A 25833-nucleotide genomic window follows, 5' to 3' on the forward strand; every position below is an offset into this window, starting at 1 on the left:
TCTCTCTCTCTCTCTCTGCCCCTCTCTCTCTCTCTCTCTCTCTCTCTGCCCCACCTCTCTCTCCCCCTCTCTGGTTATGAATGTGAACCCTGATCGACATCATTTGAAACAGAGGTGCAGATAAAACAACTCAGTATTTTTTTTTGAAAAGATACAATCTTGTTTCCTTCTCCTTACAGGATGGAGCTTTGGTTACCAATGTGCTGATAATGGTGACTTGCTGCAATTAGTTAGTGCTGCCTTGGAAATATTTTTGATGTTTCTTTTTCCCCCCACTAAATGTACAGTGATATTTCTTTCTTTTTTGAATCCAGAATGAATCTGATGGCGATTTATTAGATGTCAAGACTCTGGTTGAAAACCAGCAACAAGCCACCATGGTAAGTGATGGTTATTTTCCCACTGGACAATCTGATATCAACACGTGGAAGTTTACAGGTCTGTAAACCAAGCTGTGAAATCCACCTCACTCTGAGTTACCTGCTAGAAAGGAGACTCCCTGATAATTTGAGCATAAGTTGACAAAAGGATATCCCAAGGGTAGGTGAGAGTACCTGATGGACTTTTTAAGCAAATTTGTGCTTGGACCTGGGTGGGTTGCATTGGTTCCAAGGTCATTGATTTGTTGTTGGTCCATGGACATTGCATCAGTCTCTTGTGTGCAAGTTTGGTAACACTTAGTCTCAGCTAGCTTTTTGAGATTCATGGACGAGGGCTCTCAAATCCCACTGTTTGTTAGCTTTCTGCAGTGTTTCTCCATTCAAATAATAATCAGTTCTTCCTTCTGCCATAATGTATAACCTCGCATTTCCCACATCATATTCAATCTACCAAGTTTATTCCACTCAACCTAACCTTGTCCCTCTATAGACTTTTTGTGTCATCCTCCCCACTTGTCTTCCCTCCTTTTTTTGTTCCATCTGCAAATTTGGCTATAGTAAATTCACCTTCCTAATCCAAACCATGAATTTATTTTGTAAATAATTGTGACCCTTGCACTGATCCTTGTAGCACTCCACTAATCCTGAAAGTGTGCTCCTTATTCCAACTCTGTCTTCTATTCGTTAGCGAATCCTCTATCCATGCTAATACACTAACTGCAACACCATGGGCTTTTACCTTATTAAATAGCCTAATGTGTGGTACATTATCGGTGCCTTCTGAATATCCAAATACATTACATTCACTGCTTCCCCTTCCTCTATCCTGCTTGTTAACTCCTGGAAGAATTCTAGTAAAATTGTCAGGCATGATTTTCCCTTCACAAAGCCATGATGATTCTGCTTGATCATATAGCAGAGCATTTCAAATGCATAATTACTTCCTTCATAATAGACTCTAATATTTTCCCAGTAACAGGTGTTAAACTTCTGGTCTGATTATTGTCTCTTCCTACTTTTAAATAAAAGTGTTACGTTGGCAGTTTTGTAATCTTCTAGAACCTGTGCAGGATCTAGGATTCCTGGAAAGTTATTAGCAGTACATCCATTATCTCTATAGCTACTTCCTTTAATATCCTAGGATGCAACCCATCAGGCCCCAGGGGACTTATCAGTCTTTAGCCCCATTAATTTCCCTAACACTTCTCAGTAGTGAGAGTTATTGTATTTATTTCCTGTCCTTTTACACCCTGAATATTTAGGATTTTGCGATGCGATTAGTGTTTTGTCCTGTGAAGTATTTACTAGACTCTACTGCCATTTCCTGGTTCTCTATTATTATTTCCCCAGTTTCATTGTCTATGGGGGTGTTCATTTTGGCTGTTGTTTTCCTTTTTATATACTTAAAGAAATTCTTGCTATCTATCTTGATATTACTTGCAATTTTGCATGCAATGTTTATTTTCTCCCCTTTTGTTCTTTTTGGTCATCTTTTGTTGGTTTTGAAGGCAGTTACTAAGAAAGGACAATAACATTTGGATTATTATTGAAAGATGATTGGATTGCAAGAATAAAAATTCCTTCCTGCAGTTACAAAGGAATACCATGTGCAGTTATGATTCGTATACATAAAAATGACCATAACCCCGAGGTATGTTCACCATGTAGCCAGTGAACCAAAAGAATAAAGCTAGTTTCGTCTCCTTTTTAATTTGCATGATTCAAATTATTTGACCAGTTGTCCAGGTTTGTTTATTTAAACAGGATAAAGGTTAGTTTATTCATTGCCATTACCAAAGTTACCGTGTGATAAAGTTATTAACGAAATTGCAGATGCCAAGATTAAAACAAGTACACGTAGTACAACAGCGAGAAAGTCATAGTTCCACTTGAAGTCAGGCCCAGTAGCTGTGATGGCTTCTGTAGTTGGACAGTTTGTGTTTTCTTGCAGAAGTGGACCAGCAAGACAGTAGATTTTGGGAAGGAGAGAAGTTTCCTTTTTCTCTGGTTTCAGCGCTTTCAAACTGACTTTCCTTCAAGAGAAAAGCATTCAATTCATCACCTACCGTGTGGAAGCAGGCCATTCGGCCCATCGAGTCCACACCGATGCTCTGAACACCATCCCACCCAGACGTGCCCCCCCACCAACCCTATTTCCCATGACTAATTCACCTAGCCTGCACATCCCTGGACCCTATCAGCAATTTAGCATGGCTGATCCACCTAACCTGCGTATCTTTGCACTGATGGAAGAAACCAGAGCACCCGGAGAAAGCCTGTGCCGACACAGGGAGAATGTGCAAACTCCGCACAGACAGTCACCCGTGGACAGAGTTGAACCCGGGCCCCTGGTGCTGTGAGGCAGCAGCGCTAACCACTGAGCCACGGTGCCATTCTCTGTAAGCCTTTTCTCTTTGTGTTCTCTCGATCGAATCTCCCTCTCTGAAGGTAGATCTCAAACTGCCTTTGGTCTTAACCTTTTATTTTTACACTTCAAAAACTCAACATGGCGGTAATTTTGAGGAATCAAGTGTTCCAAAAAGCGAAGAGGTAAATTACACTGAACCCCTTTCTAAAGTTCTTTCTCCTGCCTGTTTGATATATTTCCAAGGATGCTGAGGTGAACTTGTAGATGCTGTTCCCATATGTCTGCTGTCCTTGTCTTTCCTGATTGCAGTGGTCATGGGTTTGGAAACTGCTGTCTGGTTTGCCAGGTGAAATGTGGTGGCATCTAAGAAACCAACGCTTTCCTCGTGTGTTGTGGCTTTAAGCTTAATTGAAGGTTGATTTATTTTTGAGGATATCGATGAGTTCTTCTAATTCTGCTCTTGTGCAAGTCCAAATATGTGAGTGAAATACAGAAGGTAATGTTACAATTTGACTACATCATCGAATAAATTAGTTGGTGAGAATGAAGAAAAAGTCCCTGAAAATCAAAAAGTAGCTCTCAAGAAAACCTCAGTCTTCAGGGTGACGGTGTATATTGTGTGCCCTGCTGCAAGCTCCTCATGATTTTAAAGAGCTCTGTTAAACCTCTTCTCAACTTGCTTGAAGCGAGGTAATGTACTTTTTTGGTCTTCTGAGCTGAACCTGCTAATCTGCCAATGTCTTTGTTTTTGCCTAATTGCCAACCACTCGTAAGTTAATGGTAAATTTTTATAATGCCACGCTCCAAGCATCAGTTTGTGTTCACTCTGTGACCTGATTACCCGATGATTCTTCACTTTTCTAAGATGCGTGGTCAGTGAGGTGTAAAAGGTCTGACTTTATTGGGAGTTTAGAATCTTAACTTAAGATTTCTACACAAAGAGAAAAATAACTTGTATAAAGTGCTAATTGATTTGATTAGTGAATATAAAGTAGTTATAGTAACAATTAGAAATGTGCTCAGGATACTAGCTCAAAAGAGAGGCAAATTAAAAAGAAATCATTTCGTTATTCGAGCATTTAATTAGTTTACAGCAAAAATGTAAGCATCTGAAACAGAGAGGTGATGGATCATTAGTCTAATAATCCAGAGAGCCAGGTAATGTTCTGAGGAGCTGGGCTTGAATTCCACTGTTGAGGACGATGAATTTGAACTCAATAAAAAATTAAGAGTCTAATAATGAGCGTGAAATCAATCGCAGTTGTTGGAAAAATCCATCTGGTTTCACTTTCTTCAGGGAAGAAAATCTACAATACTTACCTGGCCTGGCCTATGTGTGACTCCAGATGCACAGCAGACTCTTAACATGCCTGAGTATTTGCCGTCAGTTGTATTAACCACTAGAAAGGAAAAAAGAAATGAAACTGACAGATCGCCCAGTATCGACCTAGACACCGGAAACAACAATGGCAAGAAGTATCAATCATGTGGATCTTGTCAAGTCTTCCTTATTCATGACTTACTAACTGCCTGATGTGGAATCAGACCTTGCGGACAATGTCTCAGACACCACCTTCACTATCTCTGGATATATTCTGTCTCACCAGCAGGACAGGCCAAGTAGAGGTGGCAGCACAGTGGTGTACAATTGGGAAGGAGTTGCCCTGGGAGTGCTCAACATTGACTGTGGACACCATGATGTCTATGGCATCAGGTCAGACATGGACAAGGAATGTTTCTAAATGTTGTTCAACGTGGAGGATGCATTGAAGGTGCAAAGATGTAAGTTCTACTCTGGGTGGAAGATTTCAGTGTCCACCACCAAGAGTGGCTTCGCAGCAGCATAACTGATTGAGTTGGTCTGGTCCTAAAGGACATGGCTGTTAGTGTGGGTCTGCAACAGGTGGTGAGGGAACCGACGTAAGGGAAAAATAGCCTTGACCTCATCACCTCATCCTCACCAATCTGCCTGCCACAGATGCGTCTGTCGATGACAGTATTGGTAAGAGTAACCACCGCACAGTCTTTGTGGAGACGAAGTTCTGTCTTCACATTGAGAATACCCTCTGTAGTGTTGTGTGGGACAGACTTTGAACAGATTTTACAACTCTGGGCATCCCTGAGGCACTGTGGGTCATCAGTAGCAGTAGAATTGTACACATTTGACCGACTGTGGCATCAAGGACCCCAAGCAAAACGAATCGGGGAAAACTCTGCTGGTTGGAGTCAAACATGACACATACAAAGATGGTTGTGATTGTAGGAGGTCAGTCATCTCAGCACCAGGACATCTCTGCAGGAGTTCCTCAAGGTAGTGTCGTTGGCCTAATCACCTTCAGCTGTTTCATCAATGACCTTCCCTCCATCTTATGTCGGTCGATGATTGTACAATGTTCAGCACCATTCGTGATTCTTCAGTAACTGAAGCAGCCCATGTCTAAATTCAGCAAAACCTGGACAATATTGAGCTTCTGGTGGCAAGTAAAATTGGTGCCACAAAAATGCCATGCAATGACTACTTCCATTAAGAGGCAATCTAACCATTGTCCTTTGACATTCAATGGCATTACCATCATTGAATCCTCCACTACCAACATTCTGAAGGTTATCATTGATCAGAAACTTAACTGATTCACCATATAGATACAGCAATTGCAAGAGCAGATACAAGGCTAAGAATACTGCTGCAACTAATTCACCAGCTGACTCCCCAAAGCCTGTTCACCATTTGGAAGGAATGGGATGGAATACATCCTAATTGCCTGGATGAGTGCCGCTCCATCACAACTCAGAAACTTGACAGCATCCAGAACAAAGCAGCTTGCTTGATTGGCATCCCATCCGTAAACATCCACTCCTTTCTCCACTGATGCTCAGTAGCAGCAGTGTCTACTATCGACAAAGTGGACTGCAGATATTCACTAAAGATCTTTATGCAGCGCATTCCAAACCATGATCAGTTCCGTCTTGAAGAACAAGGGGAGCAGCTACATCTTGACTCGGAAATATATCACCATTCCTTCTATGTTACGGGATCAAATTCTGGAATTCTCGTCCTTAAGGCATTGTGAATTATCTACAGTTCATGGGCTTCAAAAGTTCAAGAAGGCAGCTCATTGCCATCTTCTCAAGGACAACTAGGGATGACAGTAAATGCTGGCCTAGCCAGTGTCACTCATGTCCCTTGGATTAATATGTGTGTATGTGTATGTAATATATGTGGATAATCTTTACAGGGCAGCACAGTGGCTCAGTGGTTAGCACTGCTGCCTCACAGCACCAGGGACCCGGATTCGATTCTAGGCTCAGGTGACTGTCTGTGTGGGGTTTGCACATTCTCCCTGTGTCTGCGTGGGTTTCCTCCGGGTGCTCCGGTTTCATCCCACAGTCCAAAGATGTGCAGGCTGGGTGGATTGGCCATGCTAAATTGCCCGTAGTGTCTAGGGCTGTTTGGGTTAGACAAGGGAAATGTAGGGGATTGGGTCTGGGTGGGATGTTCTTCAGAGGGGCGGTGTGGACTTGTTGGGCCGAATGGCCTGTTTCCACACTGTAGGGATTCTATGGTTTTTACAGTTTAGGTGAATATTAGAGGGGCTGGGTCAGAAGTAGTTAGACAAATAGTGGTGAAATGACATATACTTTCTTAACTGCTGCATAGAACATTATAGAAATAGATTGTAGAAGTAAAAACATTTCTGTTAATTTACCTAGCCAGAGTCTGGAATGCTTCACAGTTCAGCTGCAAAGTCATCGGTAAGTAAAGAATTTCCTTTATAGTTGAGTTTGTAAGATTAAGCATTAAAGGAGAAAGCCCTTGAGACACACAGGCCAACCTGGATTTGGAGCTCTCGTCTCTAACTGGAGTCTCTTTAGACTTGATATTGAACTCGGCGTCTAACATCCCTGGAGAGTTCTTTCTCAATTCCTGGCTGGTAGTAATTTATTTAACGAATATCACTAAAACAAATTGTGTTCTGCTGTATGTAAATTGGCTGCTACACTGCATTGCTGCAACCGTTGTACGTGCCTGAAAGTCCTTCAAACAATTGCTTGGTAGTACAGATCATAATTCTTACTGTGCAACATAATGATTTGGATTGCTATATCGTAGGGTACAAATTTCAAAAGGAGCAGCTTTTTGTACTGCATGAGGAAAGGATGCTGATGGGTTGGCAAGTGGTCTCTAGTTGAAATGTTATCATGAAGAATGCACCAGTGACGTTTTTGTGTGATGCAAAATGGCACAACGCCTGGAAATATTCTTTTGGTTTACAGAGGACTGGGACCTGCTTATGCATGTACGAAGCAAGTCGGTGTGAGCCATGTTGCAAGCATGGCTGATGGTTTTACATTGGTTGTTGGCAGGATTCTTATCACCCCCAGAATTGTTCAGTAAGTGGTGTTGAATGTAGAACTTGAAATATAGCCTCTAAAGTTAGATGTGATTCTGCGGTTACATTGTTCAGCAAATTCTATCTGGAGTGTGCAAAGAATCGTATCAACAAACAATCTCACCTACAATGTGGCTCATTTGCATTTGCTAGAGGCTACATTTATTCCTACTCAGGTGCCAGTCCTCCTCAAGCCAAATGGTTATGCTCAGACATTGTGCAATTTTCAATTCAAGACAATTATGAGGATTCCCATTTCCTGATGCATTCTCCATGGCAACACCTCCAACTGATCAACACCTTGTACCATGTGGTATAAATTGCTGTTCCCTTTGAGAGTTGCTATTTCTGCATCTATCATGATGAATGGAAGAAGAAAAGCTTTAACTAAGAATAAATAAATGATGGGGCATGAACTGAAGAATGAAAATTAATTGGATATAACTAGTTGACACAGAGTGGTGAAGTTTGGAATGGACTGCTAATGAAACCAGTTGAATCAGTAATTTGAGAGAAAAGAAAACCGGAAGAATTGTAGATGCTGGAAAGCAGAAACAAAAACAGAAATTGCCAGAAAAGCTCAGCAGGTCTGGCAGCATCTGTGGAGAGAAATCAGAGTTAACGTTTTGGGTCCGATGGCCTTCCTCAGAACTGGAGTAATTTAAGAGATTTGGGCACACATTTGGCAAAAAGATTCAGTGTAGGAGATCTGTCCTGCTGGTGAACTGTGAGCCTGCTTATTGATCCAAAATGGATCTTAGGCTCCAGTTACCTTTCAGTGTTCTTGTGGGCAGTTCTTCACCACATGGAATAATCTTGGAGCACTTAGCCTGTTACAGGAGCTGTTTAAATACTATTCCCTGAGGCAAGGGTTCTTGCAAGGTCCAAAATGGCTTAAAAGTTGATTACAGAAAAATTCAATTTAAATTGTTAACCCTTTGTCATAACTACTTCTTTGTCTTATATGGGCAATACTGACATCCATCAGCACGATCACTGTGCTTGTGCTGTAAAATTTTTCAAAGATTGTGAATATTTATTCCATAGTCTAAATTCTGTGTAACTTCTCTTGAGATGTGCTCTCAGTTCTGTAACCAGACTTAATATTTGGTGTTCCCACAGTTGCAACAAAGCCTTTGCCAGCTGAAAGTTTCCACAATATGTTGGTTGAGAAAACTTGGCATGGGAACCTTTTTAATGTGTCCCTGATTGGATAATAGCTTGCTTAAACCAAACCAGTGTTTCTGTTCAAGTCTCTTTACATTTGTTTCATTTATTCATGGGATGAGAGTGTTGCTTGGCCAAAATTTATTGTCCATCTCTAATTGCCCAGAAGGCAGTTAAGGAGGAACACATTGCTGTCGGTCAGGGGTCGCATGTAGACCAGACCAGACCAGGGCAGGACAGCAGATCCCTTTTCCTAAAGGGTGCTTAGAGAACCAGGTGGGGATTTTTTGACAATCAATTATGGTTACCTGGTTGTGTTAAACTAGCTTTTATTGTAAAATCCCAGATTTTTAAAATGGAATTTAAGTTTCACCATCAAATTTCACCATTTGCAGTGGTGAGACTCAAACCCATCACGTCTCCATAATGTTAGAGGTTCTGTATTGCTAGTCATGGCTGACATTGCCGTTACATCACACCTTTCTGAAATTTAAGAAACATTCCTGAAAACACAACTGATAACAGCTGCTGTCTGATCCCAATGCCAACCTACTCTCTTAAAGAATCAAAGCTCAGGAGCAAGTAGCAGTTTTAGGTGTTCCAAGCCTGTAGCTCTTTGCCCAAATGGCCAAAAGACTTGACTACGATTGTAGGAAGGTTTTTTGACTGGAAATGTGTCACAACTGAGTTTAGACTTCTCCCCACTGCAGATAGACAGTGCATCTCTGCCTGCCTGTTTCTTCGGTCGCTCTCATTTTCTCCCTCTTTTTCGTAAAGAAGAAACAGAGGCGCATGATACTGGCATCAGGATGGGTCGGACGTTTGTGGCTATATCCTCAGCCCCAGAGCTCCTTCGGCCAGCTCTGGTATAGCTGCTGAGGTCAATTATTGGGCCTTGATGATCAGCATGACCCAATATTGTACCAGACAACGCCTTTACCTTGCACATTGCTGCCGTGTTCAGTATTGAGGCTGTCTGCCAGCTGGTTAGCACTCATTCGTTGGACATGAAGGCTGCCCTTTTGTTCATCTCTCATGACCCTTATACACATTGAGATGAGTGAGATAGAGCAGTGACTGCTTTCAAAACAACAGAAAGAGAATCCTTTTGTACGACTTTGCTGAGGAATCCATTTGACCCATTGCTGTTGTCCCAAGTGGAGTTAAATAACACAGGTTGGAATTTTGGACTTTATGTTACTTGTATTAGAAACCTGCATCCTAGTCCTAACTTGAGTGGTGCAGCCAACTCTTCACCAGAAATGAGAACCGCTGGTGTTTTCAGTGAAATTTTTGTTTCAAACTTAAAATAGGTGAATTCAATTAATTTACTGAAACATGATGACTAATGGGCAGCAAGTTTACAGGCCTCATCTGTGTCTGAGGTGGCTGTGCTTATTAAAACAGGGTTAAAAAATGAGAGACTGTGAACTGTAGGGAAGCATGGAAGCTGAATCGGCACTTGTTCGTTCTGTAGCAACACTTCGAACAATAGGTTGTGTTTGTGTAGTGCCTTTGGCATGATAAAAGACCCAAGGCGCTTGATAGAAATGCAACAAAGCAGCATTTTTTCACTCACAGGATGTGTATGCCTGTGGCTAAGCCAGCATTTATTGCCCATCTCTAATTCGAGTCAACCACATTACTGTGGGTCTGGAATCATGTAGGCCAGACCAGGTAAGGATGACAGATTTCCTTCGTTAAAGGGCATTAGTGAACCAGATGGGTTTGTTTTGACAATCGACAATGAATTCATGGTCATCATTAGACCCTTAATTCCAGAGTTTCGTTTTTATTGAATTCAAATTCTACCATCTGCCATGGCAGGATTTGAACTGATATTCCCAGAACATTAGCTGAGTTTCTGGCTTAATAAGTAGCGATAATACCATTAGGCCATTGCTCTCCATTTTACATTACATATGGAGATACTGGGGTCGATGACCAAAGGCTGGGTACATTTTAAAGAGCATGTTAAAGGAGGAAAGAGAAATGGTGAGGCAGAGAGGTGTACGGAGAGAGATACAGAGAGCCTGAGACTCAGGCAGCTGAAGGCATGGCTGCCAAGTGGTGAGATGATGAAAATCAATAAAGCTAACAAAGGCATAAATGTGTCTTTTCAGCAACAGATATATGGTTAGGCAGAGGCATAATCAGATTTTCCACTGGATAGTGATCCTATCCTTTAATAACACTCTCCCAGCCTGAGGAGAGAGTGAGACCATGCTACCAAACCTTACAGCTGACTTGGCTGTCCACCGTCAAGAGATCAAACAGGGAGCTTCATGTTTTATTTGTGCAAAAGTAAGGAAGTCAAGTGAACTGTACATTAAGGTGATGAGCCACATAGTTGGAGATCTTTGAATCACCCAAGAAATACATGGAGCCATCACCAGCATATGAAGTATGGTATGCACTGGAAGAACTACTTTGAATTGCTGTCTAAGTGGAATTCAAATGTGCCGGCTTGTGGAATGCTATCTCCATTGGATATAACTCTGAAGTAGCTCAGGTTGTATTCTTCAGAAAAGTGATTCTTCAGAAAAAAAAGTACAGTTTTGTTTCATTGACTGTTTAAGTATCCTTGACATTGTGTTGCTTTAAACGAGGAGTGCAGCTTTGGATTATAGTTTGTGAAAGAGCTGAACGTCACATTTATGCTTTTATTTTTCGGCCTTCATTTGAATTCTGAATTCATTAGTTGTACACAATTTGTTTTTTCAGATGATGGGAGTAATTCTGGGGGCTGGAGTGGCAGTTGTGCTGATTGCCACCACCATCCTCATTGTACACAGACGATTACAAGAGAGAAGTAAGTGAAACTATACTGAAAAACTGTTGCAGCTCGTGGGCATTCCACAACTATTGGTCAATGTGTTCTCAGCCCTGTACTCCATATCTAACATTGTGGGTAAATGTTCCTGTTGTCCCCCCAACTCCCTGCTCTTTACTTTTTTTGAGTTTAAATAAAATCCTCAGCTCAGTAATCGGGGTATTTTGGTGACAAATCCTCCATTTACATGCGGAATGTACAGATGCGGCGTGGTGGCTCAGTGGTTAACACTGCTGCCTCACAGCACCAGGAACCCGGGTTTGATTTCACCCTTGGGTGACTCTCTGCATGGAGTTTGTGCGTTCTCCCCGTGTCTGCATGGGTTTCTTCCGGGTGCTCTGTTTTCCTCCCACAGTCCAAAGATATGCACGCCAGGTGGATTGGCCATGCTAAATTGCCCATAGTGTTCAGGGAGGTGTAGGTTAGGTGGGTTATAGGGGGATGGCTCTCGGTGGGATGCTCTGAGGGTCGGTGTGGACTTGTTGGGCTGAAGGGCCTGTTTCCACACTGTAGGGATTCTATGATCTGATCTATGATTGTATGATGATGATATACCACTGGAGGAGCAGGTGATTCTTAGGATGCTATCATATGCATTGCTAGCAGTTCCGAGTGAAGTTAAAACTGCTGGCCATTCTTGAATATCCAAAAAGGTTTGTATTCCTTTGAAAAAATGAATGCTGTGTGCGCAATATCTCTTTGTCAGCCTTGGCTCAGGGAGAGCACTGATTCAGTGGGCTATGAATTCTTGCTTGCCTCCAGAGACACCTCGGTATATCATGTAGACATCAGCTCTTCTGACTCAGACAAGAAGGCTACAGTTGAGCCAAGACTGACCACAGAAAGCAGAAATATTTAATGAACCTTTTATGGACTGGAAAATTTCACAACTTTAATTCACTATTCAAAAGATGTTAAAGATCTAAGTTTAAAACTGTGAAATGACAATGGTTTCCAAATGATTGGGAGGAAATGGCTTACATTGATATCTCTGCTGTTGATAAGGTGGATTAGCAATTGGGGGGAAAATGAGGCAGAAATTGGAAATGCCTACCAGAGGCTTCTTTTACAGGAGTTACTTGTTAATCTTGGCTTTCAAATTCTAAGCAATTGGAACATGAGTAACGTTCCCTTTTGCACCAGCCTTGCAACTGGACAAGTCACAAGCTACTACCCTGTTCACTGCATTCTACCTGAACAACATTTTTTCATTCTCCACCTTCATTTAATATTTACTAATTCAATTCAGTTGGAATTTAAGTCTACCATGTTGACCCCCTACTTTTTTCACCTTTCCTTTCAATCTCTCTGTGTCTCTCATTATTTTGGAGGCAGAATTAATACAGTCAGTGAACTATGCTAACAAGATAAGTGAGAGAAGCTGGTACGTTATCTCAAAGTCATGCCCCTTAGGAAGAAGAACAGCATTTTAAAACCGATCTGCGATTATTCTGAATCCTTACTACTTTTGGTAGAAAAAAACATTATTTTGTCACAGTAAATACGGGAGACCAACACCTAGGGGAAATCCAAAATGCAGCTGGTTGAATTGGAGTAGTGTTGAGATGAACTGCAAGAACCTATTGACCACTTCTTCTAATCTTCCTCCTTGTCTGGGCTGATTCTGATTTTTTTTACACTGCTTTGGTTATATTTTCCATCTTCAGACATTTGTCCCATACCTGCATCTAAGGCTGTCAAACCACGGGATGGTTACATCAGCCCATTATGTCCATACTCTTCTCAAGTGTAAATCAGTAAGTCCCATTCTCATGCACTTTCTCTGTAGCTCTGCAGTTCAATAGAGTCATAGAATTGTACAGCATGGAAATAGACCCTTCAGTCCAATTCGTCCATGCTAACCAGATATCCTAAATAAACCTAGTCCCATTGCCAGCATTTGGCCCATATCCATCTCAACCCTTCCTATTCATATACCCATCCCAATGCCTTTTAAATGTTGTAATTGTATTAGCCTTCACCACTTCCTCTGGCAGCTCATTCCATATACACAGCACTCTCTGCGTGATAAGTTTGTCCTATAGGTCCCTTTTAAATCTTTCCCCACTCACCTTAAACCTATGCCCTCTAGTTTTGAACTCCCCTACCCTGGGAAGAAGACCTTGTCTATTCACCCTATCCATGCCCCTCATGATTTTATAAACCTTTATAAGGTCACCCCTCAACCTCTAGTGCTCCAGAGAACATAGCCCCAGTCTATAGCTCAAACCCTCTAGCCCCAGCAACATCCTTGTAAATCTTTTCTGCACTCTCTCAAATTTAACAAATCTTTCCAAAGCAGTGAGTCCAGAAATGAGCACAGTATTCCAAAAGTGGCCTAACCAAAGTCCTGTACAGCCATAACGTAACCTCCCAACTCCTATACTCAATGCGCTGACCAATAAAAGCAAGTGTACCAAACGCTTTCTTCGCTACCCTGTCTACTTGTGCCTCCACCTTCAAGAACCATGAACCTACATCCAAAAGTGTCTTTGTTCAGCAACACTCCTCAGGACCCTACTATTAAGAGTATAAGTTCTACCCTGATTTGCCTCTGCAAAATGTAACGCCTTCCATTTATCTAAATTAAACTCCAACTGCTGCTCTTCAGCCCATCAGTCCATCTGATCAAGGTCCTGTTGTACTCTGAGGTAACCACCTTTGCCGTCCATTACACTACCAATTTTGGTGTCATCTGCAAACTTACTAACTACTCCACCTATATTCACATCCAAATCACTTAAATAAATGACAAAAAGCAGTGGACCCAGCACCGATGGTTGTATCACATTGCTGGTCACAGGCTTCCAGTCTGAAAAGCAACCCTCCACCACCACCTTCTGTCTCCTACCTCCGAGCCAATTTTGTATCCAAGTGGCTAGCTCTCCCTGGATTCCATATGATCTAACCTTGCTGAGCAGTCTATCATGTGGAAACTTATCCAATTCCCTTTTGAAAGCCCTGATTGTATTTGGTTCTTTGACAGTACATTTTGGACCTGTACCATTTGCAGTGTAAGTAAAGGCCTGCCTCATGTTGCCATTGATTCATTTTAAATCCATTTTAAAGTCGGCCATTCAGTTGGTTGGAGCCATCAACAATCTGACTGCTCTGTCCAGACCTCTGATTCTGACTACCTGTATAAAATCTCTTCTCAGCCTTCTCTTTTCCAAGGCAAACAGGCCCAGCTTCTCCAATCTCTCCAAGTAATTAAAGCCCCTCATCTGTGGAATCATTCTTGTAATTCTTTCCAGCAGCTCTTTTTCAAGTGCTTCATACCCTTCTTGAATTGCTTTGTCCAGAATTGGACAAAGTACCCAACTGAGAATAAACTAGAGTCATATCAAATTCTTAACTTCCTTACTTCCTTACTTTTGGTGAGTTACTGCATCTTGTAGATGCTACCAGTGTGTGTTAGTGATGAAGGGAGTAAGGTTGTTATGTCCTGGATGGTGCTGAGCTTCTTGCGTGTTGTCGGAACTCGACCCATTCAGGAAATTGTGTGGAGTATTCCATCATACTTTCAACATGTGCCTTGGAGATAGTGGACATGCTTTCGGGAGTCAGGAAATGAGTTATTTGCTGCAGAATTCCCAGCTTCTGACGTGCTCTCATCATGTTTATAAAGCTGGCCCATTTCTGTTGCATGTACACGTGCTTAAAACCCTGTTGTTATTTTGGTGGAAGCTTACTAGATGTACTGTAGTGCTCTCTGTGTCAAAAATGGTCTTTTGCCAATGTTACATGTATAGCTTCACAAGGGCTGATTTTTAGGGGCTAGATTGCTGTACAAACCATTGTTTGAACTTTGTTAGCCGCATCTACCTTGGAATGATACTTCTTTGAACTCCATACATTTCCGGTTTAGAACCGAGTCATTGCGTTATGAGCTGAATTTTTAAGTAGTTCTGATTCAGATGTTCCTTGAATAAATGAGTAGATCACAAAACTAGCTGATTTATATGATGGGAGGCATCTGCCTCCTGTAGTCTATAGTTATGCTGATTCAATAGATACGAAATACACATTTTTTCTTTGTTTATAAAAACAAGTTACTTTTGTTCAGTTTTGCAGCTTACTAATTTTTGCCTATCTGTTAGGAATTCAAGCTCAGGAAACCCCAAAATACCGATTCCGAAAACGTGACAAAGTAATGTTCTATGGACGCAAGATCATGAGGAAGGTATGAAGGACATGGCCTACCTGAGAGCAGAAGTTAAACTGCAGTGGTTGAGTGAGTGATTTTGCCAGTTGTTACGGAGAGAAATCTGCATTTCAGCTTGAACCCAGATGAATGTGGCCAGGCCAGTGGGTTTGCACTGTCAGGCGAAGTACCTCACTGGTCTTCTCGTCTGCTGTGAACACCTATAACATGGAATCATCATCTGCCAGGTCTTATCTCCCCAGCCTCTATCCCTGTCGAAACGTCTGGTGTCTAGTAGCTTGGCTGAGGCCTACGGTTTCCACTGTAGGCCATCCTTGGGGTTCAGAAAGGACATTCAATCTCACATATTGAGCAGTTGACAAGTCCCTCCTAATCCTTTGGGCCCAATGCAAGTGTGGAAGCTGGCAGTTCAGTATGGAGTTAGCTGCTGATTTGCCTTTTAAGTCGCTAAATGTTTCCAAACTCTGGTGTTCACTAAACAGGATTACAGGTTTGTCTTAGATTTCAGACCTACGTTCAGTGTTGTTAAAACTTTTATTTCACTTGATGACATTTTCTTGTTGCTCCGTACACATTGACCCTGAATGTATTTCTCTGTGGCCGTCAAGACTCCATTCTCTCGCCCTCTGAAGTAGCCATTATTCCTGTAGCTTCCATCTAAAGATGGTTGGTCAACCAGGACTTTAGACTTGAGTCTGATCCTAATGTCTGATGTTGATGCTGTGGGATAATAATGGGTAATCAGCCCCCATAGCCAACACCCCACTGCCATCCTTCCAGCCTGAGTCAACTTGTTAAAGTCCAACTGAACAATACTGTAGCCTGTCATTTAAATGTAGACCTTCCTGCTATATAGCTCAGCTGCTAGAGGGCTAAACTGAAGTCTGAACCCAGGTGTCACTGAGCTATCATCTCTGGCCCTTCTTGTTTCAGTTCAGTAAGAATGATAATTTAGTATTGCCAGGGTTAACTGTTGTATCATATATTGTGTGCTGGACAGATTCTTGGGATGAAGGGCTTCCCTTATGAGGAGAGGTTGGATAGGTACAGCCTGTATCCATTGAAGTTTAGAATGGGAGGAATCTTATTGAGACATGTAAAAACGAAGGGGACTTGACAGGTTGCATGCTAAGCACGTGATTCCCTTTGTGGGAGAGATGAAAATGAGGAATAAATAGGGAATCTTCCATTTTATACAGATGAGAGAGTTTCCCTGAGGGTTTTTGACCTGTGAAAGCTTCTTCCCCCAAGAGAACTGTGAAAACAGGGTCATTGAATATTTTTAAGGCAGAGTTAGATCGAAGGAATCGAAGGATATCAGGAATGACAGCAAAGTAGAGTTGAGAACACAATCAAATCCACTATAACCTTGTCAAATGGCAGAGCAGATTTGAGTACTGCTGTTCTGTATTTGTATGCTCAAATGGTCAGTGTGGTCTTGTATGAGCAATGTGTCTTGTGGTCACTGTCTGAATGAAGCTTCTAATATTCATATTTGTGTAAACATGTTGTCGTACCTTGCTCAGTGTGTATGAGGAAAGTTGTTCCCTCTCCATTAATGAATCAGTTTTGAAATTCCTTGTTCAATTTTGGGAATATCTGCTCAGGTGTTTAAAACTTTATTCTTTGGGCCTTGAATCTGTATTTTATCACTCCTTTTTGCTATTGAGTGTGTGGTTGCTTTAGTCTGAGTTGCACTTGCCTGTTTTCAGGTGTCACAATCCACGTATTCCTTTGTTGGAACTTCAAGACCAAGAGCAAAAAGGAAAGCGAAAATGCTGATCATTGCAAAACGGTACTGTTTTGAGTAGATACTATCTCTCTGTCTCTGTCTCCATCTCTCTCTCTCTCTCTTTCTCTATGTATATAAATATATATATGAAATCCTAGTTACTTTAGAGAGAAACATGAGCAATAATTATATTGTACAGTTTGAATAGCTGCATAGTAAATGGTACTGAACCAGCAAGATCGAGTAGCTGGGTGCCAGTGCTGTATGCTAAGTTGTGATTTTAAATTCAATCAATCTGTTTACTAATGGTTTGCAACAAAAGACTTTAAAAGCTTCCAGATTGTCTTTTAAAATCCAACTTATGTTCTGAATGTTAAATTGTGTGGTTGTTGAATGTTCCCTTTCCAACATCATGAAAGTAACCTAAATAAAATCATGGATTGTAAGCTGCATGGTGTATTTGTAACATTAACCCCTTTTAGATCGTCGTGCTGCAGATTGGGACAAGTTGTTCCAGACCTGTGCTAATGCTCAGGGTCAAGAGGTAGCTTCAGCCATTCTTTCAGTGGGCTTTGTCTGTTTTCGATTGAAATGGAGCTCAAGAGAGGTTTCTTTTCAGACCTGTGTCAATTCTATGTGTCTTTTTTTTAAACTTCCTCACAACTTGTTTGTTTCTCCCTTTCCTATCACTCACCTACACCACCTTTTCTCCTTGCTTTTCCTACTCTCTATCCCACCCATCGTGGATCCTCTTCCTTCCCTCTTGTCTGTCGTTGCCCCATATCTTTACTCAAGTTGAGTTCGCAGGTGACGGCACCTCACTCCTTCCTGAAGTCTTCCTCCCTTGCTTCCTGAAAACTGCCCCACTTAAACCACCACAACAGGAGTGTGATGTCTGTTACTGAATCACACTTTGATCCTTCTCTTAACCACTGTCTTTGAGAGGATCTCCCATGATGACTTTTCTTCCTGCCACGCACTGTTACCTTAGTTGTTCTGTTCAGGATATATACTCCTTTCAGTCCCTTTGCTCACCTACTCTTTTTTCACATACCTTCACATTTGGGTCAACTTGCATGCATGTCCCACTTCTGCTGTCCCATCAGTGATCTCAACCCCTCTACCATCCCTGTGTTGTCATACCGCTTGTCTAACATCTAGCTTTGGTTAAGAACACACTATCCTGAAGCTAAACATTGTAAAACGAAAAGTTTGTCGTCATTAGCCCTGCCACAAACTCCCTCAAGGCCAAGTCTGTCCCTTCTGCAGTTACTGTTTTAAGGTTTTCTACATTTTCTCCATTGCAAAGACTGTACCCACAGCATCATTAACTTTTGTTCCTCTCTGAACATTTGCTGATGATAGACTGTCCTTGCCATTATCACCTTCAAACTAACTGCAAAGGTTGGCTTCTCCCCTTCATCCTCTGTAATACTGCTGCCAATATTCTATCCCTTACCAAGCCCTATACACATGATCACATAAAATCACACGATACTTAAAAATCTCAACCATGTGTTTAAATCTCTTCATAGATTTGTCCCTCTCCTCCTTAGTTTATGCAATCTTCCTCTCCAAAACATCTAGACCTCTATCTCTGACCTCTTGTAAGATCTTCATTGTCTTCCTCCCATTACAGGCTACGGTGTCTTCATCTGTCCAGCTTGATGCTCTAAAACAAAATTGTTTTAAAATCTACCTACCCGTCTGATATGTTTCGGGTCAGCATCTATTTTTTATACATTTGTGAAATACCCGGGATGTTTCCTTTTTGAAAGGACACTGTTAAATGCAAAAACAAAGTACTGTGAATATTGGAAATCTGAAATGAGAACAAAACAGCCAGAAATACTTATCAGGTCAAGCAGCATGTGTGGAGGAAAACCAGTTAACATTTCAGGTGTTGATGATCTTTCATTTCACTCTAAATGCAGATCCTGTTGCAGATGCACAGCGTGTCATTGTAAAAAGAAGTTCTTGCAGATTCCCTTCCCTACCAGAATGTTTGCTTTAATTGTGAAGAAGTTAGAATGATTGACAAGTAGATTCTTTGAGATTCTCCAGCTTGGTTGTGCAACAGAAGGGAATTTTGAACCTGCATAATCTGCGTGGTTTAAACAGAAATCAACTCTGTAGCAAGTAGTATGACTGTGTTGTAATCCTCACCAGTACACTTCAGTGAGTAGGAAATTTTGAAATACTGATCAAATTGCAATTTCAATGTGGGACATTTGCCTTTGAATCATTTTGATTTTGTTGTGTTGTTTTTGTTGTTCCTGTTAACCAGCTGGGTTATGTTTTGTACTCTTGTTTATTGTTTTATGCAGAACACTGTTACTTTGGGTGATGTTGTCTTTGGCACTTTGGGTATATTGTGTTGTTTCAGGCAAGTGTGCACATTGTTTTGTTTTTGCACCATAAGTGCACAGGTGCCACTGAGGGGAGCTGCAAGCCTGAATCTCAGCAGCAGCGAAAGACTGCCAGCAATCCTGCTGAGAAAATTGTGTTGTCCTATACTGTCACTCAGGATACCCACTGGAGTGAAATTCCCCTGCACTGACCTATTTCCAGGATCTGTTAAAGGAACGTAATGTTGCCAATATTGACATTCACTATCTTTAGAGTTAACCTCGAATAATGCATGCAATGAAAACAGTGTTACAATGACCATACTTAAAAACTCTCACCTACTGTTTGTCATTGCTGGAATAAATATACCTTGTGCAGCCCTAAAGTCAGTCGATTCGTCTTTGCTGGTGTCTGCTTTGAAATGTGTTTTATAAGTGAATGCATGTACTGTTCATCCAGTTGGATTCCCTCTTAATGATGCCTGATAATTTATATTTCTTGACCAGAAGTAACCAAGCAGAGTGTTACTGCCAGGGATTGTGATTAAAACACAGCTAGTCACACATGACTGTGGTTCTGCACATAGATTGGCGGAGGATCAATCAGCTTACTATAATACCTGGTGTGAGTTTGTCAATGATTTAATTGTTCAGTAACTCTGCACCAAGGACAGTTCAACCCCTCCCCTCCCTGACCTGCTGGGGCAGGGACTGCAGCTGTGAAACTTTGCAGAAGATGCCTTTCAGGTGAGCTAGTATTTAGGAGAGACAAAAAAAAACTGCAGATGATGGAATCCAAGGTAGACAAACGAGGCTGTTAGAACACAGCAGGCCAGGCAACATCTGGAGGAAAGGAGCAGTCAATGTTTTGGGTATTACCCTTCTTCAGGAGAGTTTGTCTTTAATCCAGTGTGAGTGATTGCTGCAACCAAGTGCTGAATGTTCACTGAGTTTGTGTATTAAGGCTTATCTTTTGTGTGGTTGACCGGAATGTCAAGCAAAATAATACTGTTGTAGATATAAAAAGCCTGAATAATTCACACTATATTTTTTATGCACATAGTGCATCAAAGTCAGATGTCATTGCATTAATATCTCTCTAACAAGGTCATGCAGTCTCTGTCTCCATGTCTAAAGACATCTTTGTACCCTGCACAGGTTCTTGCACATTAATAAGGAAGTTCCGACCCTGCAGCCGAAGGAGCCCCCTCCCTCTGTTCTTGAGGCTGACCTGACTGAGTTTGATGTTGCCAGCTCTCACTTGCCCTTGGAAGTGCTGTACATGCTGAAGAACGTAAGGTAACTCCTGAAAGTACTTATCCTTTTTGTATAGGAGCACCACCAAGTGGCATTTGAGGAAAAGATAGACTTAGTTTTCATATTGGAACATAGCTGATCACAGCATGTTACATTTTGCAATCCTGCACATAGCAGAGAATTGACATGGGGTTAACCACTCTTTAACATTCCGCTGTATCAATGGAGAAGTGCAGACTACAGTATAGTGCCACATAACTGGCTTGTCAGCAAAGTTGAAGTTCATGGAACAAAGAGACAGTGGCAGCATGAATACAGAATTGGCTGAATGACAGGAAACAGCAGGCAGTGTTGTTTTTCAGGCTGGAAGGAAAATTTCTTAGGATTACTACTGCTTTTGTTAATTTGTTTTTGTTTTTAGCATTCAGTCATGGGATGTGGGCTTCGTTGTCTGGGCCAGCAGTTATTGTCCATCCCCAAATACACCCATTGTGTTGTTAGGAAGACAGTTCCAGGATTTTGATTCTGTAATAGTGAAGGAACTGCTAGTTTCAAGTCAAGTGCACAGCTTAGAAGCGAAGAAAGTGGGAGCAGGAATAGGCTATTCGGATTATCAAGCCTGTTCCTCTATTCATTGTGATCATGGCTGATCCTCTATTCATACTCCTGCTTTCTCCAGTTACCCCTTGATGCCTTTAGACTTTAGAAATTGTTCTTTCTTAACTGTATTCAGTGATTTGACTTGCACTACCTAGAGAATTCCAGAGGTTCACCACCCTGTGAATGAAGAAAATTGTCCCTTTTCTCCATCTGGAGTGGTCTGTCCCATGTCCTGAGACAGTAGTCCCTTGTTGTGGACTCCTAGCCAGGGAAAACACAGTTCCTACATCCAGTCTGTTCAGCCCTGTCAAACTTTAATGTGTGTCAATGAAATTCCCTCTCATTCTTCTAAACTCGGAAATTACAGGCCCAACTGGCCCAATTTCTCCTTCTATAATGTACCAGCCATTCCAGGAATCAGTCTGGTGAATGTTTTACTACACTCCGTACAATGCGAGTATACTTCCCCTTGGTAAGGAGACTGCATGCAATATTCCAGTTGTGGTCTCACCCAAGGCCCTGGACAACTGCCTTCCTTGTTCATGTACTGAAACCCATTTGCAATGAAGGCCAACATACCTTTTGCTTTCCCAATTGCTTGCTGCACCTGCTAGCCTGTTTTCAGGGACCAATGGACAAGGACACCCAGCTCCCTCTGTACGCTAACATTTCTTGATTAATTACTATTTAAGTAATACTCTGCCATTCTGTTTCTCTTACTAAATTGGATAACTTCACATATGCACATGATACTGATCTGGCATGTATTTGTCTGTTCACTCAGCTTCTCTGAATTGCCTTGAGAGCTGTCTAGATCTTAATTGCCACTCAGAATCCCACCTAGCTTTATGTTGTCAGCAAGCTTGAATCAAATTTGCAATTCTATTCCATCATCTAAGTTGTTGATAAATCTTGTGAATATTTAGGGCCCAACACTGATTCCTACTATGTCCCACTTGTTACTGCCTTCCACTCCGCAAAAAACCCGTATATATCTGGAGACATAGAGTCACAGAGATGTACAACATGGAAACAGACCCTTTGGTCCAACTTGTCCGTTCCAACCTGATTTCCTAAATTAATCTAGTCCCATTTGGCTGATGTCCCTCCAAACCCACCTTATTCACATACCCATCCAGATGCCTTATGTTGTAATGGTACAAGCCTTCACCACTTCCTCTGGCAGTTCATTCTATACACACACCACCCTCTGCATGAAAAAGTTGCCCCTTAGGTCCCTTTTAAATCTTTCCCCTCTCACCTTAAACCTATGCCCTCTAGTTTTAGACTCCCCCACCCTGACTACTCACCCTATTCAGGCCCTTCATGATTAAGGTCACTCCTCAGCCTCCTATGCTCCAGAGAAAATAGCCGCACCCTACTCAGCCTCTTCCTATGGTTCAAACCCTCCAACCCTGGCAACATCCTTGTAAGTCTTTTCTGAACTCTTTCAAGTTTCACATCATTCTACCTGTAGTATGGAGACCAGAATTGAACACAGTATTCCAAAAGTGGCCTAACCAATGTTGTGGCTGTACAAGGTTTGACATATGATGAGAGATTGACTAGGTTGGGATTGTTTTCGCTGGAGTTCAGACAAACGAGGGAGGATCTCATAGAGACTTATAAAATTCTAACAGGACTGGACAGGGTAAATGCAGGGAAGATGTTCCCCATGGTGGGTGTGTCCAGAACCTGGAGTCATAGTATGAGGATTCGGAGTAGACAATTTAGGAAGGAGATGAGGAGACATTTATTCACCCAAAGAGTGGTGAGCCTGTGGAATTCATTACCACAGGATGTAGTTGATGCCAGAACATTGAATGTATTCTAGAGGTGGCTAGATATAGCACTTGGAGCAAATGGGATCAAAGGTTATGGGGAGAAAGCAGGATTAAGCTATTGAGTTGGATGATCAACCATGATCGTGATGAATGGCAGAGCACGCTCGAAGGGCTGAATGGCCACCTCCTGCTCCTATTGTCTGTGTTTCTATGGCATGATCTCCCAATCCTGTATTCAGTGTACTGACCAATAAAGGTAAGCGTGCCAAATGCCTTCTTCACTGCCTTGTCTACCTGCGACTCCACTTTGAAGGAGCTATGAACCTGCACTCCAAGGTCCCTTTGTTCAACAACGCTCCCCAGGATCCTTATCTTTAAGTGTACAAGTCCTGTCCTGATTTGCGCTACCAAAATGTACCACCTCACATTTATCCAGATTAAACTCCATCTGCCACTTCTTGGCTTATTGGCCCATCTGATCAAAGTCCCATTGTACTCTGAGGTATCCTCCTTTGCTGTCCACTACACCATCAATTTTGGTGTCACCCACAAATTTACCAACCATACCTTTCATATACAAATGATTTGGATGTGAATAGATGACAAAAAGCAGTGATCCCTGCACTGATCCCTGTGCAACATTGCTGGTCACAGGCCTCCAGTCCGAAAAGCAACTTTTCATCACCACTGTCAATCTCCTACCTTCTAGCCAATTTTGTATCCAAATGGCTAGTTCTCCCTGTAATCCAAGTGAGCTAATCTTATTAACCAATCTACCGTGCAGACCTTCACTGAACGCCTTACTGAAGTCCATAGAGACAACATCCTGCCTTCATTGATCCTCTACATCACTTCTTCAAAAAACTCAATAAAGTTAGTCAGACACAATTTCCCATTCACAAAAGCCATGTTGACTATCCCTCATCAGTTCTTGATTTTCCACATAAATGTACATCCTGTCGCTCAGAATCCCCTCTAACAACTTGTGTAAGGACGGGTAGCACCTGAATCAGAAGGGGACTGACATATTGGCAGGGTGATTTGCTAGAGCCACCTGGGAGGACTTAAACTAGTAGGGAATGTGTTGGGGGTTGGGGGGGAATCCAGAGAGATAGTGAGAAAAGGGATCAGTCTGAGGCTGGTGCAGTTGTGAAAAGGAGGAGATCAAATAGTCAAGGCAGGCAGGAGCAAAGCAGAGAATGAGGTGGGACTGATAAATTAAACTGCATTCATTTCAATACAAGAGGCCTAACAGGTAAGGCAGATGAATTCAGGGCATGGTTAGGAACATGGGACAAGGATATCGTAGCTGTTACAAAGACATGACTCAGGGATGGACAGAACTGGCAGCTTAATGTTCCAGGGTATATATGCTATAGGCAGTATAGAAAAGGGGACAAGAGAGGAGTGGGAGTGGTGTTTTTGATTAGGGATACATTACAGCTGTACTTAGGGAGGAGATTCCAGGGAGAACGTTCAATGAAGTTACTTGGATGGAACTCAGAAATAAGAAAGGGATGATCACTTTATTGGGATCGTACTATTGACCTTTCAACAGTCAGCTGGAAATTGAGAAGCTAATTTGTCAGGAGATTTCAGTTATCTGTAAGAATAACGGGGTGGTAATGGTAGGGCATTTTAAATTTCTAAATGTAACTGGGACGTCATAGTGTTAAGGGTTTGGATGGAGAGGAATTAGTTAAGTGTGTACAAGAAAATTTTCTTGTTCTATATATGGATGTACCTACTAGAGAAGGTGCAAAACTTGACCTACTCTTGGGGAAATAAGGCAGGGCAGGTGGGGGAGCACTTTGGGGCCAAAGATCATAATTCTATTAGTTTTAAAATAGTGATGGAAAAGCATAGACCTGATCTAAAAGTCAGAGCTCTAAATTGGAGGAGGGTCAAGCTTGACAATATTCAGCAAGAACTTTCATAAATTGATTGGGGGATGGATATTTGCAGGTAAAGGGACGGCTGAAAAGTGGGAAGCCTTCAAAAATGAGATAAGTCCAGGGAAACTGTGTCCCTGCTTGGGTGAAGGGCAAGGCGGGTAGATGTAGGGAATGCTGGATGACTAGAGAAGTTGAGGTTCTGGCCAAGAAAAAGGTTAGCATATGGCAGGTACAGATAACAGTGACTGAGTGAATTCCTCAGAATTATAATGGTAGTCGGGGTATACTTAAGAGGGAAATCAGGAGGGCAAAAAGGCACATGAGATAGCTTTGGCAAATAGGGTTAAAGAGAATCCTAAGGGTTTCTACAAATATATTAAGGGCAAAAGAGTAAGTAGGTTGAGAATCGGACCCCTTAAAGATCAGCAAGATCACCTACGTGTGTAATCGCAGGAGATGGGGGAGATACTAAACAAGTATTTTGCATCAGTGTCTACTGTGGAGAAGGATATGGAAGCTAGAGAAGTTGGGGAAATAAATAGTGATATCTTGAAAAGTGACCATATTACAGAGGACGAGGTACTGGACATCTTAAAATGCATAAAGGTGGAAAAAATTCCCTGGGACCGGATAAGGTCTACCCTAGAACTTTGTGGGAAGCTGTGGAAGTGATTGCTGGGTCCTTTTGCTGAGGTATTTGCATCATCGATGGCACGGGTGAGGTGCCGAAAGACTAGAGGTTGGCTAACGCGGTGCCACTATTTAAAAAAGGTGGTAAAGAAAATCCAGGGAATACAGACTGGTGAGAGCTAGTAGGAACTGCAGATGCTGGAGAATCTGAGATAACCAGGTGTAGAGCTGGATGAACACAGCAGGCCAAGCAGCATCAGAGGAGCAGGAAGGCTGACGTTCT

At 41.9% G+C, this 25833-nt stretch overlaps 1 protein-coding gene across 3 annotated transcripts in view; it reads left to right on the top strand.

The window, feature by feature from the left end:
* pnpla6 (patatin-like phospholipase domain containing 6) overlaps nucleotides 1-25833 on the top strand; it is a 148087-nt gene that overhangs the window by 1151 nt on the left and 121103 nt on the right. Inside the window, exons 2-7 of one of the 3 annotated variants that reach the window (XM_048617875.1) lie at nucleotides 315-380; nucleotides 6460-6501; nucleotides 11031-11118; nucleotides 15240-15322; nucleotides 17017-17099; nucleotides 20543-20683. In XM_048617875.1, the coding sequence (XP_048473832.1) occupies nucleotides 378-380; nucleotides 6460-6501; nucleotides 11031-11118; nucleotides 15240-15322; nucleotides 17017-17099; nucleotides 20543-20683 (440 nt within the window). In that variant the 5' untranslated portion in view covers nucleotides 315-377. Of the gene's footprint in view, nucleotides 1-314; nucleotides 381-5633; nucleotides 5949-6459; nucleotides 6502-11030; nucleotides 11119-15239; nucleotides 15323-17016; nucleotides 17100-20542; nucleotides 20684-25833 lie in introns of those variants that run through there. The other 2 variants (XM_048617874.1, XM_048617876.1) reach the window with 2 other exon arrangements.

Source organism: Rhincodon typus, chromosome 38 (genome assembly GCF_021869965.1).
Source record: "Rhincodon typus isolate 14 chromosome 38, sRhiTyp1.1, whole genome shotgun sequence".
In the NCBI taxonomy this organism is placed as follows: domain Eukaryota; kingdom Metazoa; phylum Chordata; class Chondrichthyes; order Orectolobiformes; family Rhincodontidae; genus Rhincodon; species Rhincodon typus.